The 14641-nt window shown below is 37.7% G+C and overlaps 1 protein-coding gene across 1 annotated transcript in view; it reads left to right on the top strand.

The window, feature by feature from the left end:
• Positions 1-476: 476 nt before the first annotated feature.
• ATCES1 (Alkaline phytoceramidase (aPHC)) overlaps positions 477-14641 on the top strand; it is a 63310-nt gene continuing 49145 nt past the window's right edge. Inside the window, exons 1-2 of the mRNA XM_089404688.1 lie at positions 477-634; positions 8027-8390. Of these exons, the coding sequence (XP_089260814.1) occupies positions 8134-8390 (257 nt within the window). The 5' untranslated portion in view covers positions 477-634; positions 8027-8133. The remainder of the gene's footprint in view (positions 635-8026; positions 8391-14641) is intronic.

Genomic DNA, 14641 nt, shown 5'->3' with positions numbered 1-14641 from the left:
TGGCTAGGTGGGGTGGTGACCACCCGTCGCCCCTCCTCTTTCTTTTTATCACTTAGATCCATAAAACACATACTCTTAACCATTACACACACTTAAGCCACACATTAAAAAATCCTAACATAAATTTTCAAAAAAATCTAAACAAACATATATTTAATATTAAAAATCCTAAACAAAACCTCCAGTGGGAAAATCCTAAACAAAACCTCTAATATAGAAACCCAATTAACGGTATTCTTTAATAATTAAAAAATACAAAACAGGGAAAGCAAACATAGCTGATAGAAGTTTCCAAACAAAATTTTCAAACATTTGAGGTAAGAGAAAAAGGAAAAAAAAACTAATAAAAGCTAACCATGCAACTTTTCCTTCGAATTTTGAAATTAAACTAAAATTCATTGGCTTAAAAAGATATATCTATGGGATGGGTTAATGTTCACTTCACCGAAAATGTGAAATATTTAATGGAAAAAGAAAAATTAAAAGCGGAGTCGCAACCAAAATCTTCGAGCGGAAGCCCCGGGTCAAGAGCCTTGACGAGTCTCGGCGACAGAGGGAGAGGAGGGCAGGGGAGGGTTTCGAGCGCACACAGACAAGAGTACCGTTGCCTGTTCTTCCCAACATTATATTGAAGGTGTGTTCGTTTTTTCATCTCTCCCTTTTTCTGTACCGTGTTTTGCGAATGGTTTTCCATTAGATTTGCCGGCTTTTCACTGTGGATGTTTATATGCTCGTCTACATCTCCTGTTCTTCGTGTTTTAGCGTTTCCCTTCATCTTTTTGAGGTTCGAACTCGACCCTTTGTTTTGGAAATCCAGCAAGGTTAATATCGTGGGGATTAACTTTTAATGGGGTTGCTTTGATTTACCTCGAACGTAATTGAGAGCTTTTTGGAAATCGTTGATCTTCTTTTTCGATTTTTGATTTGAATGGTGCTCTGTTTTCAGTCTAATGGTATTTATCGCGCACTGTCATGGTTGGGTCGGTAAATCTAGAAAAAACTGTGTCAGATTAATGCTCTCTGCAGTCTCATTGCATGACTGAGATTTACCCATATGTTTGGGTGGAAGTATGGTCAATATCTTAGATGGGCAATTTATCTGTTTTAGCAAGTTATTCCCTGTTTCTGTTATATTGAACATTCATTTGCGGACTTGAAGTGGTGCAGCAAACACTTACTCCAGGTTGCGTGTTTGAAATGGGGTTTACCTAAGCATTGAACAGTTAACCCCGATCTAGGTGCATTAGTTTAAGCTTTGTGGTCCTGGAAAACATTTGACAATGGAACTATGAGAACGTCAACTTAGTTCAGTGCCCATAGTGCAATGGAATTGGTTGGGTGATCTTTGAATTTTTGCCCAACGGGCGATGGGCCACCACGATATTTCGGACCGAAACCTAAAACACACACCGAAACCCCCCCCCCTCCCCAAAAAAAAACCTATTTTGAAAATATAAATCTTATTTTAATTTGTTAAGATTTATTATTATAATACTATTTTGAAAATATAAATCTTATTTTAATTTGTTAAGATTTATTATTTAGACACCAAATTGGTGTATGAAACCCCTTGTTTGTGGACTGCTAAGTCTACGAAGGTATACATATTCAACATCTTCCGGTTTTGAACATGTGACCTCTTAAGAGGAAACACATGCTCTTAACCATTAGACTCACTATTATTATAAGTCAAAGTAACTATCAACGACATCTAAAATTTAATTTTTAAAAGTTAAAGTGGAAACCCCATCTCATGGTGTCTGGTAGTGGATTTGGCCTAGTAAGTCAGCCGTCACATGTAGAAAGTAAAATTTGGAGTGGTTTTTTTGGCTTTGAACATAGTAGTTTTTTGGCATTTGGGATTTCTGCTGATAGAACCTGGTAGATTATACTTTCTATACCTCACGTATCACATAGATGTGCAACCAAACATTAGTGATTTAACTATGGTATGATGATATTTGGATTTTAGAGGCCATTTAGGACTTCCTGTTTATATCTCATGGTATTTTTAATTATGAAATTCATGATAATTGAACATTGAAAATGATTTGTAGAATAGTCTTGTCAAATTTGAAATTCACGAATGGTATTGTGATTTTTTTATATGTCTTGGTCTTTTTTCATATATGTATTCGCTCTTTCCCTGCTGCATCGTATCTGGAATTTTCTGAAAGCTTGCTGTTTCTGTTCCGGATACTGTATCCATATTTGTGCAACTTAACATAAAATTGTTTTCTAATCTCTAAATGACTGGTATCCATGGTTTAGTGGTTAATCTAGGTCAGAAATTGATCATAAATTTTAATGTGTCAAATGGGACATTCCCTCTCACTTGATGGTGACACAGTCGAAATAGTAACCTTCAATTGCAACCTAATATTCTTCATTGGACACTCTTGATGGCTTGAGCTTCATAGAGATCGTATAAAGGGTTAGGATGCCCTTAACATGTGAGAGACAATGTTCCAAGGTCCATTCCTAGGATCTTGGATTAAGATTCGATCCTTTTTCATAATATTGTCACACTGAAATTGTTGTATGGTGGCAAGATATGTGGATCTGGTTTAGCATTGAGAGAGTCCTTATGTTAATGTTATCTAAAACATTTGAACCATGAGAACAGTTTGGTCAGTTGTGATCTTAGTGGAGTTTGGGTATCTATTTTAGTATTTTACACACTTTATCCATATTTCATTTCATGATCATTGCTTGTTAGACTTTGATTCATGGCAGACATACTGGTTGTGTATGGAAAGGATATTTTTACTGGCTTTCCAGTCTTTTGTGAGATTAGTCAGTCAAATGTTCCATTTTGGATAGTACTTCCAAACAGGTAGTGTTCATACATTGGGTTTGGAATCTTGATATAGACAATTATCTTGTTGAAATATGTAACTAGGTTCTGTCTTCATTATGGTTTATGTAATCATGATTTTATGTATTTGATGTAAAGAGGAAAAGAAAATTTATTATTGTTATTTGGTAGGATGGGTTTCATGCTCAAGGTCATTTTATTTATAGGTCAATCACCCATTGAGTGCTTCTAGGGCTTTGTCATAATGTCTAGGAGTCAAAGAGTCATTGTAATATGTAAAAGACCCTATTGGGCATGTTGTATCATATAAAAGGAATTTATTTAGAGTCAAAAGAGTCAAATGTCCTCCTCCAATATCAAGTCAGCCTACAAGAGAAGGAGTCGGCCTAGCAGAGACAAGTCAGCCTCATAAGGGCTATTCAACCTACATAAGAAGCCTATATATACGAAAGAACTTGATCTTATGAAGCATCATCCAAGATCATCCAAGAAGTTTGATGAAAAGGACAAGAAAGAAATAAAAAAGGTGAGCAAAGAAGAGAAGAAGATAAAGCGAAGTTTTGGGATTGGTTTTGGGCCACATTATCTCACACGTGCGAGGAACTAGGACATCATCTTATTACAGCAAGACCGAATTGCAGACTTGCCAAGAGAAGCCAAAGATTGGTGTCAAGAAGATCTATTTTGGAAGTTGAGTCATCAAGGAAGAAGGATCTCTCTAAGTGGAGGAGAAAGGAGACCAAAATCACCATATTCCACCCACACATGCGAGCTAGGGTCTTTGCAGTTAGGTCGAAAACTACAGTCACAAGTTACAGGTCTGAAATTGAGGTTGAAGGAGAAGTTGCAGCAGATTTGAAGCAAGTTTGGCTTGGGTTGACTTTATGAGAAACAAGTTCATCAAGGAGGAGTTTGACTTGGTCGTGGAGGGGTCTTTGTCGAGGGTCTTAGGTCTTGGAATTCATCATTTGAAGGTTCTATAAGAAGAGAAGAATTCTTGTGGGTTTTCCTCTCAAGAGGAGAGGTTTTGGACCTGGCTAGCAACCTACATTTTGTGTCCTCTTGTTTCATTGATCTTCATAGTTTGGTAGCTATTTGATGATAATAACACAATAATAAAGTAAAGAAGAAGTTAACTACAAGTGCATCAAGTTAATTAAAAGAACATCACAAGCAGTTATCAAAGTAAGAGAAATCACCCTAATCTAGCTGCTCTTGAATTCTCAACATATCTAATTACGTTCTCTATTGATTCTCTTGTTTGACAAAGGGAGGAGGCATCAAAGGGAGTAGCCATGAGGAATGTATTGAGCTTATTGGGCTTGTCCACGTGGATCCTTGTCACTGAAGCAACTCCATTATTTTTTCCTTTATGTGCAGCTGGAAAATGAGTTCATCAGTGTCCTGAGGTACATTGATCCAAGGTTACTTGGGAGCAGGAGCGGGAGCGACATTTTTAGAAGCTCACAGTTTGGGAGCGATTCCGGGAGCGTTATATATATATATATATATATATATATATATATATATATTTTATATTTTTTATATTTTGATGCATATATGTCAACAAAAGCATGTAGAATGATGATTTAGATATAAAAAACATAAAAAACATAGATTGAACCATATAACAACAATCATCTAGAAGATATCTTCATCAACCACATCCACAAGTTAGTAACATAGTAACATACAACATATTGAGTCTCATGATTCATCAATCTTAAAGTTTCAAGCTTTCAAAATTCAATATATAACATTTATCATCATTGATCACCAAAGTTGTACTTGTTATATTTTTTTATATTTTGATGCATATATGTCAACAAAAGCATGTAGAATGATGATTTAGATATAAAAAACATAAAAAACATAGATTGAACCATATAACAACAATCATCTAGAAGATATCTTCATCAACCACATCCACAAGTTAGTAACATAGTAACATACAACATATTGAGTCTCATGATTCATCAATCTTAAAGTTTCAAGCTTTCAAAATTCAATATATAACATTTATTATCATTGATCACCAAAGTTGTACTTGTAAGCTAAGTTAACCATTACAACAAATAATATCTAACATGAAATGAAATGTTATAAAATGAAATGAAATGAAACAACTTTCAACTTTCACGAAGCATCATATTTATAATTCATTACTAATGAGTTATAATTTCCAACTTCAAACTTCAAACTTAAATTGTCACATATTTTTTACAAAAAGTATCATAATAAATATGAAAGAGTCAATAGTTATAAAAACTACTCGAAACTAGAAAAGACAAGTAAATCTATTATCTATTGCTAATGTTTGAGCCTCTTGCTGCCATGAGAAATGTCTAATTTTTTAGTCTTGTTCGAAAATCAGGATCTTTGTCATTAATATCACCCTCTAAGCATTAATATCCAGAGGTATCTTTGTCATTACCTCTGTATCTGTATAGGGATCTTTGTCATTAATATCACCCTCTAAGCATTAACATAAGATAGAAAAAGCATAGCATGTCAAGTCAAGATTTTGTTTGAGTGATGCGTGCATTTTTAGGAGGGTCATGATAGAGGAGTTTGACAACCAATGTCACTAACATCAAGGTACATAGAGGGATTGGTGCTCTTGATTAAATACGAGTTCCAAACCCCAATACATGACAAAATCCAATGGAAACATTGCAATCCCTCCAATCCTGAAATCCTGAAAAACTGATAAGTCTTTTGGATTTAATGAAATCTAAAATTCTACTTTCTCCATATGAAATCCAATGAGGTTGGAACCACTCTCAAACATCCCGAATCATTTCATGGTAACGTTAAAAATTTAAGTAAAAGGATGAAAATGAAGATTAAGGAGGATGTCACTTTTACTTTAAGAATTCTTAAATTACCATGAATCACATATCAATACTAGGGACATAGGCTTGATCATTAGGCTGTCCCACTCAAAACTTATTTGTTTCTTTGAAAAAAAACTGCCCAAAAAAAAATCTCCCCAGTTTTTTGGGAGCATTTTTTGGGAGCGTTTAGTCTTTTTTTGTAATTTTTTTTGCAGTTATATTCCAAATGCAATTTTTTTTCAAAACAAATAAGTTTTGAGTGGGGCATCCTAATGATCAAGCCTATGACCCTAGTATTGATATGTGATTCATGGTAATGAGATTTCGGGAGCACGCTCCCGACTAGCTCCCCCTGGAGCGCGAATTGGGAGCGGGGGCGTGGGGGGGAGGGGCGCTGGCAGATCTCTCACTTCTGCAATATGGAGCTAGAAAGAGAGGATTATTTCATCTTTAGATGTCCAATTGAATATGAAATTTGTGGGAAATGCTACTGCTTATTTAGGGATTGAGAGATTCTTTATCGATGTTGATACTGTAAGAATCAGAAATGCACAGGCCTCGTTATCTGGGATTTGACACAATATAGTAAGAGATTGCTCAGTAAATCTCATTGCAATCTTAATTTAACCTTCAAGAGACTTTGGCCATTGACAATCTCAGGAGGTCACACATCATAATCTCAGTCTTCCGGTAGACTCCACAGATATTATCACAACAACTAACAATTTTTTTTGCAGCTTCTGAATCTGGTATTGTTAAGAGTGGATACTGAAACATGATTGCCCATGTTAGCTCTTGCAACCTGGGTCACATTGTTTGGGTTTGACAATGATTAGATTTGGTTTGAATTCGAATCTTTTGATGAGGTTTGGATGAGGTTTGTCCACACACACATGTTAAGTTTAAAATGAAATATAGCATAAATAGTCTGAAAACATTAAAAACGCTATCATGGACTTGGGAACTGCAAGGATAGATTACAAGCTTGAGTTGTGACATGAAGTTATGAGTTTTGAATTATGGACTCTGGTCAATGGCTATGAGGTTTGATGAGATTCGCTGAACCTCAAAAGTTTTTTTTTAGGTTTACCAAATTTTGAACTTGAAGGTTGAAATTCAAGGAAGCTTGTAACATAGGTTGCAACTAGCTTCTCTTGTATTCTTATTATATCATGGAATTGCACAAAGGTCTTCCTTGTAATTTGTCATTTTAAAACCCAGCGTTAGAAATCTCTTTTGGAACTCTGAAAATCTTGCAAATTTGCTTTCAACTTTTGTATTGGCTCATTTGCATTCATTTGGTCTTGCCATGACAACATACAACATCCAAAATATGAATGGGCTAATGACAAAAGATATGATAACATAACTTGTATACTGAGGTATGCCAGGATTTGTTGTTATTTGCTTGATCAAAGCAAATATGTGGGTTGCTTGATTAAAGTAAATATAATTCTATTGAGGCTTGTTGGGAAAAAATATTTCAGGTGGATGGGCACTGCTAACAAGTGTACATTTGCAGTCAAGCCAATGAAGGCAGGTAAAAGAAATAAAAAGTTGTTAAATAGTGAGATTAATATAGCTAAACAGAGAAACGCTTGATGATATCAATTAGAAAACAAATGTATTATGATCACATGAACATTTATTGTTTTCCTTGTGGACATACTAATTATAGACCAAGTCAGAGGAGTCCCAACATCTATTGTATGCTGGAGAATTAAGCTCTGGTTCTGTTATTGACATGGTTATTTTTCTCTGAAATTCAGACACCATCTTGTTTTTGGCTGTACTGCATAGAAATTGCAGTATCCTTTTTATTAATTTAACTAAGGAAAAATGGGGAATGTTGAAAGTTGTCATATGATGGGGGTACCACCAATTATAAATGTATTCTTACCAAATAACTTGCATTTAGAAAGAGATTGGTGTTGGTAGTCACATGCTTACTTTAAAGTGCTATTTTATAACTTTAAAGGTTCTCATTGTCTAATAGGAAAAAAATGAATTATGGACCCAAATGTGTAGGAATTAGCAACACATAAAATAAATATGAATAGTTTAATACAAGTGGAATGTTTGGATTCCGAAAGGCATTGGTTGTTTACTTTCATGCTTTTAGGATAAAGCTTTTTTCTTCCAAGTCAAATATTGCTAACTTTCCCATTTCTTGGATGACATGATTTCTGAAGAAGAAATTTATGTTGTGTTAATTTGAGTTTATTATAATTTATGACTCTTAAGTTCTTGTAGATTATTTATTTTCTAAACTCCAGAATTCTCTGTAATATGTGTTGTCTACAACTATAATTTATAGATGATGGATCTGTTGATATGCTACTTATGATAGATCAACAATTTACCATTGCAGGCATATCGTCTGTTTTAAGAGAAACTTTTGTAGTACGCATGATGTCAAAGAATAATTGGATTCTGGTTCTTTGATGTTTGGCCTGCGGGTAAACTGCATTTGAAAGAATGGCAAGTCAAAGGGTTGATAGCTTTTGGGGGCCTGTTACATCCACCACAGACTGGTGTGAGAAGAACTATGCCGTTTCAGCATATATTGTTGAATTTTTCAACACAATATCCAACATTCCATGCATTATTCTGGCTTTTATTGGTCTCATCAACTCATTAAGGCAAAGGTTTGAAAAAAGATTTAGTGTTCTGCATTTATCCAACATGGCACTCGCCATTGGCAGCATGATTTTCCACGCCACCTTGCAACATGCGTAAGTAGTTTGAAGACAGTTCATTTACATGAATAACTTTTCTTTAGTGCTGAATTCGTTATGATTCCTGATTGATATAATTGTCTTGGATATTGACACGTTGCATCTTTGTTAAGTTTTAAGTTTTAACAGTTCCATCTTCCTATCATAATCTAGATATTTCTTCCTGGGATATGCCTTTGATCCTTCCTGCATCTGTACATAGATTTGTGTGGGATCCATACAGGATGTGTTTCAAATACATCTAGGATGCATTCCCATGTCATATTTTTTCTTGAAAAAAAGTACATAGAAACATTTAATAAGTAAATATTCTTGTAATTTCAATTAGACAAGCTAAATGCATGAGGCCAATGATCATACTTGATGTGTGCCATCCACCGTTCAGCTATGGATCCCTTTATACCAGGTACTTGCATCTTAGTCAATAGCTTCTTGTTTGAAGAAATCTAACTATTTTTAGTTCTAGCAGCCCAGAGAGTGTTTGATGTGGCAATACTAAGATATTATGCAAGTCCTTTATTCTCTCTCTGATCTCTGTTTTGGCAGTTATATTACAACCTACGTCACCGGATTCAGCGAATTTCAAACTCCAAATTTGAAATTGGCCGAATCTCATAGTAAATCAAACAAAATGCATTCAGGTTCGGCTAATTTTAAGATGAATCTTAATTGAAATCAACCTTCAATAAATTCCCCATAAAAGTCGTAAAGTTTGATAAAGGCTGGGTTGGAGTTTGTTTTGAGGTTAAAAAAATAATTAAAAAAAAAAGCAGACTTTCGGCTTCATTTTCTTCGCTCTGCACTGCCCACCAGAATCCAATCGTCCAACTACACAGCAAGTGACTTCATTACTGAAAGCTGAAATTTGAATGTTAGTGATAGTATCACAGGTTCATATAGTATCTCAGGTTCATTCACGGACAACCTAGGGGTTAAGGTACATCGTTGAGCTATATTAGTTTTATATTTTATTTTAATAAATACATATATAGTATTATTATGTAATAATTGCATATGTTTATATTATTTTTACTTATATATCGTGGGGAATTAAGTTAGGCATCAGGTCCAAAAAATTTACGCTCGAGTGCGCCCCTGCTGCTAGGCCAATCCTCGAATGCGCCTCGGCCCTCGGCTCCCTGTCATGGCCCCTCCGGAGGCGGCTGATGATCAACGGGCCTTCTCAGCTTTGGTTAGATCCTTACCACCTCAGAGGCCTCGCCCAACAATCTCCAAGTTTGTGAAAAAGCTCAATGTTTTGTAGGAAGTTAATCTGCCCCCAACTCTACCTTGTATGGCCGCCCTTGCTCTAGCAGAACGAGGTCTCATCGGACAATTTACTGGACTCTGGCCATCACCGAAAACAGTGCAAAGATGGGTGGAAAGGAATTGGTTTGATAAAACACAAGGCAAAATCTCCATACGATTCTATGGAAAATGGTATTTTACGTTTCACTTTGAAACAAAAGAAGATAAAGACTTGATATTCAGGAATGGGCCCTATTTCATGGATTCAAGAGGTTTATACCTCAACAAATGGACTCCGGACTTTGATCCCGAGTTGGACACATCGAGCGTTGTTCCTGTCTGGGTTCAGCTTCCTCATTTTCCTCTTCACCGCTGGGGAGATGAATCAGTTCGAGTTATTGGGAACGTAGTAGGAAGATACATTGATCGCAGTGAACGTAAAGACAACATGCATGCTTGTGCCTGCCTCTGCATAGAAGTAGATCTAGGCAAAGGACTTCCAGAGGCCATCAAGCTCAAGGTAGACGATTGGACCCACATTCAACAGTTAGACTACAAACAGATCCCGTTCAAGTGCAAGGTATGTCATGAATATGGCCATTTTGCTAATTGTTGTACTAAATTAGTAGATGTAGAAAATACTTCGCAAGAGGAGCAATGGGAAACAGTTAAGAAAAAGAGAGCAGCCCCCACCCCCAAGCCAAGCTCAGAAGCTGGACCTTCTGCTCGTATTCCATCCATCCCAGCCACCTCGCCCCTCTCTAACTCCTTTCTAACCCCGCTGGACCAACCTGACCCCCAACCTCCTTCTTCATCCTCCAACTCTTTCCATATCCTCACTCCCCCAGAAGATAATCCCACCCTCGTAGCCCAAACTGATGCCTCAGAATCTCCTCTCCCTTTGATTATCTCCTCCACCCCCCTTCTGATCCACCCTCAGCCAGAATCATCAGAAGTAACTCAAAGGAGCATGGCGCAACCTTAGACAATCAAAGGAAAAATGGTCCAGGAAGGAAATCTGCTAAACAACAAAGAGATGAAAATGCCCAGAAGGATATAGCCATGGGCATCCAGAATCCCATAGAGTCCTACATCTTGGGACAAATTGACAAAGATTCAGTAAATAAGGAGCAGGGAGGGCGAGAAACTCTCTGCAACCCCCACTTGAAATGATGAAAGTCCTCTCTTGGAATAGTAGGGGACTAGGGCACCCCTCCAAAATAACTGCCTTAAAAGATCTAATAAACCAAGAGAAACCAGAAGTTGTATTAGTCCAAGAAACAAAACAGGGGCAGCAAGAAATGAAAAAAATCATTGCACAACATAAACAATACAAAGGCTGTGTTTGTGAATCAAGAGGAGCCTCTGGGGGATTGCAACGCTTTGGAACCAAAATACTTGGAGTATTACAATAGAAACAATCAATCAACGCTGGATAAAGACTGCTCTGGAGAGTACTACAAATAACCAAAGGATAGTCATTTACAATGTATATGCACCAAGCCATTATAGAGATAAAGAACAATGCTGGGGCTCCCTCAGCAAAAATATAGTTGAAGAAGAAAATAGTAACATTATTTTGGGGGAGATTTAAATCTCATTTTGCACTCCAATGAGAAGCGAGGAGGCTGTTTCTCCCCAGACCCCTACAGAAACCAGTTGGAGACTATCATGCAGGACTGCGATCGTACGCTGGGGAAAAATAACATCATGGAAAGACTAGACAGAATCCTGGTAAATGTAACTCTTATTTCCACCTACTTAGTTGCCTATGCCTTCATTCATCCTTTCACAACTTTAGATCACTACCCCACTTCTCTGGTCCTTGAAACCCACTGCCCATTGGGGCCTCTCCCCTTTAAATATAGTCTGTTGTGGAATGAAAACACAGTGGCCAAAGAACTTATCCTATGCACTTGGCATCAGCACATAGAAGGATCGTTGGGATACATTTGGGAAAGCAAAATTAAAAGAGTCAAATACACTCTAAAAGACTGGGCAAAAAATTGCTACACGGAGCTGGAAAAAGGAAAAAGAGAGACCAAAGCCAAGTTAGAGAATCTCCATAGCACAATTGAGAAGCGCGAATTTCAGTAGGAAGAGAAAGATCACAAAGACAAACTCTATGGCCAACTTTATTGCAACAATAGAGAAAAAGAACAGAAATGGAGAATCAAGTCTATGGCTAAAAGGTGGAGACAAAAATTCAACTTTTTTCCATAAGGGAACTACATTGCGGAAAATTAGGAACAACATTACCTCTATCATAGATAGTGAAGGAAATCAACAAACCAGCCAAGGTGCTATCAAGCAAGCTGCTTCAGATCATTACAGAGAACTCTTAACAGAAACTGGAGAAGAAGAAGATTACGCAGACCTACTGCAATATCTGCCTAGTGGGATCAGTGCTAAAATCAATGACAATTTGAGCAAGGAGATAGAAGAAGAAGAAATAAGAGGAGCCATCTGGGCTCTCCAACCAGACAAAGCTCCTGGTCTGGATGACTTTCCAATTTATTTCTATAGAGCTCACTAGGGAACTATTAAAAAAGATCTCATCAAAATGATGAAATGGATTCAGCGCAAAAGGAAAATTGGAGGCTATACCAACTCTACCCACCTAGCCCTCATCCTAAAAGAGAATCGACCCTCAACCTTCTCTCGTTTTCGACCTATTTCTCTTTGCAACTCTTACAAAATCTTCACCAAGATTTTGGCTACTCGTCTCAAATCTTTTCTTCTTTCGTTCATCTCTGAAAACCAAGGTGGGTTTCTGGCCAACAGGCAAATCTCTGATTCAATTCTCCTTGTTCAAGAAGCAATTCATTCCAGCCATTCCAGGAAAGAAAAAGGATTCATCCTGAAGCTGGATTTGGCCAACGCCTTCGATAGGGTAAGGCATTCCTTTCTAATTGTTGTTCTCCAAAAAATGGGCTTTGCTGCGCCCTTTCTTGATCTCATCAAAGCCTGTATCTCGGGGCCTTGGATTTCCCCCCTTGTTAATGGTAGGCCTGGACCTCCCTTTCAATCTTCGAGAGGGCTGAGACAAGGCTGCCCTCTCTCCCCTTACCTGTTTATCTTGATGGCTGAATCTTTCAGCAGTGCCCTAGATTACAAGAGACGAGCTGGCCTCATTATTGGCATAAAGTACGAAAATGGTGTTAAAAACATAAATCGTTCCCAATTCGTTGATGACATCCTGCTAACAGGAGGGGCGTCTATCACAATAGCTTGACATTTCAAAGCTCTTCTGGACAAATATATGAGATATTCAAAAGGCATGATCAACCATCTAAAAAGCTGCATCTATGGTTGGCATGTTTCAACTCAAACTCTCCATAATATAGCTAACATTTTTGGGGTTCCTTGCAAGCTAAATTGGGAATATTTCAATTACCTGGGAATGCCTGTGAGCATTGGGCCCTTAAAAGCTGAAATCTGGGATATACTTATTGATAAAATGAAGAGAAAAGTGCAGCAGTGAGGATCTACATGGCTTAATCCGGCAGGTCGCTTTGTCCTCCTCAAATCAGAACTCTCATCTCTTCCGCTTTACCAATTCACTTTAATGCAAGCTCCAACCACCTTTCATAACAAAATGGAAAACATACTCTGCCATTTTCTCTGGCAAGGGGGGAAAAATGAAAAAAAGAAGTTCAATCTTGTTAGCTGGAAGCAAGTAATCCAAGGTCAGGACTGTGGAGGACTCGAAATTAGATTTCCTAAACTCTCAAACTTGGCTTTTGGAGGTAAGATCGTGTGGAGACTAATTGGTGAACAACCGACATGGTGGAAAAGAGTGCTAGAAGCCAAATACCTTAGTAGCCCAAGACAACAGCTTTTGGACTGCGAAATACCCGCTAGAAACAATTCAAAAGTTTGGAAACTATGCAAAAAAGTAATCCCCTTTTTGGCTCAAAACACCTCCAAAGTCCCCAAGGGTGGCAGCAGTGTTAAAATCGAAGCAGACAAGATTATGGGGAATCAGTCTATCAACAGTCAACCAGGTACAGATCAAATCCTTCTCTTTCTACACAACAAAGGAATACACTTTCTGGACCAAATCTCGCAATGGGACATTAACTCGCAGATTTGGAAGGGATGGAATTTCCCTCCCATACCCAAAGATCTCAAGGAGAGCTTCGACAATCTTCAGACTCATCTCCACAACATTGCCCCTATAATAAAAAACGACATTGACAGTTTTCGATGGGATCCCACAGGTTCTAGTTATACAATTCAAGCTGGCCACCGATATTTGTGCAATAGAGACTATCCTGCTCCTACTTGGACACATTGGAAAATTGTTTGGAAGTCTGAAGCCATCCCCAAAATCAAATTCTTCATCTGGACCATTTTGAAAGGGAGAATCCTCACCACTGATAATTTGCAAAAGAGGGGTATAGTTGGGCCATCTCGATGCCCAAACTGTCAAGAAGCAGAAGAAACCATTCAACATCTTTTCATCACGTCCTTTTGTAATTTCTTGCTGGAGTGGAATTTCCCCTAATGACCATCCCCCATGGAACCCCCATATTTCCATTGGCGAGGTTCTGAGTCTGTGGAAGAAGAGTTACCCTTGGCAACGTAAGAAGAACAATATAGCTAAAAGGGTTTGGGATGCTCTCCCTTATGCCCTTCTGTGGAAAATTTAGCTTGCAAGGAACCGCAAGATCTTCAAAGACAAGGAAACCATCACAAGGCAACTCTGCAGCAAGGCGAAAAGTTTAATGCTAGAAACCTTTGCTAAAAACATGAAGAAAATTGATGTTGCCGGCCTTTGTGTCGAAGAAAGAGATTTTATTGGCTGTTTGATAAATAAAAGCAGGAGCAATCAGATAGAAAACAATGCCAGCGTCCAATCCAGCACCCCCAAACACAATTGGAAAATAAGAATCAAAGAAGAAGAATTCTCAGGATGGCTCCGAAACAACAATTCCCACTACGTCTTCTTCGATGGAGCTTCTAAATCCAATCCTGGAATAACAGGTGCAGGCGGA

The sequence above is a fragment of the Pinus tabuliformis genome, chromosome 2_2 (assembly GCF_031772625.1).
Source record: "Pinus tabuliformis cultivar Carrire ecotype Pingquan chromosome 2_2, CPIR1, whole genome shotgun sequence".
In the NCBI taxonomy this organism is placed as follows: Eukaryota; Viridiplantae; Streptophyta; class Pinopsida; order Pinales; family Pinaceae; genus Pinus; species Pinus tabuliformis.
Note: the sequence above shows the minus strand (reverse complement) of the source record. Positions and strands in the feature narration are given on the sequence as shown.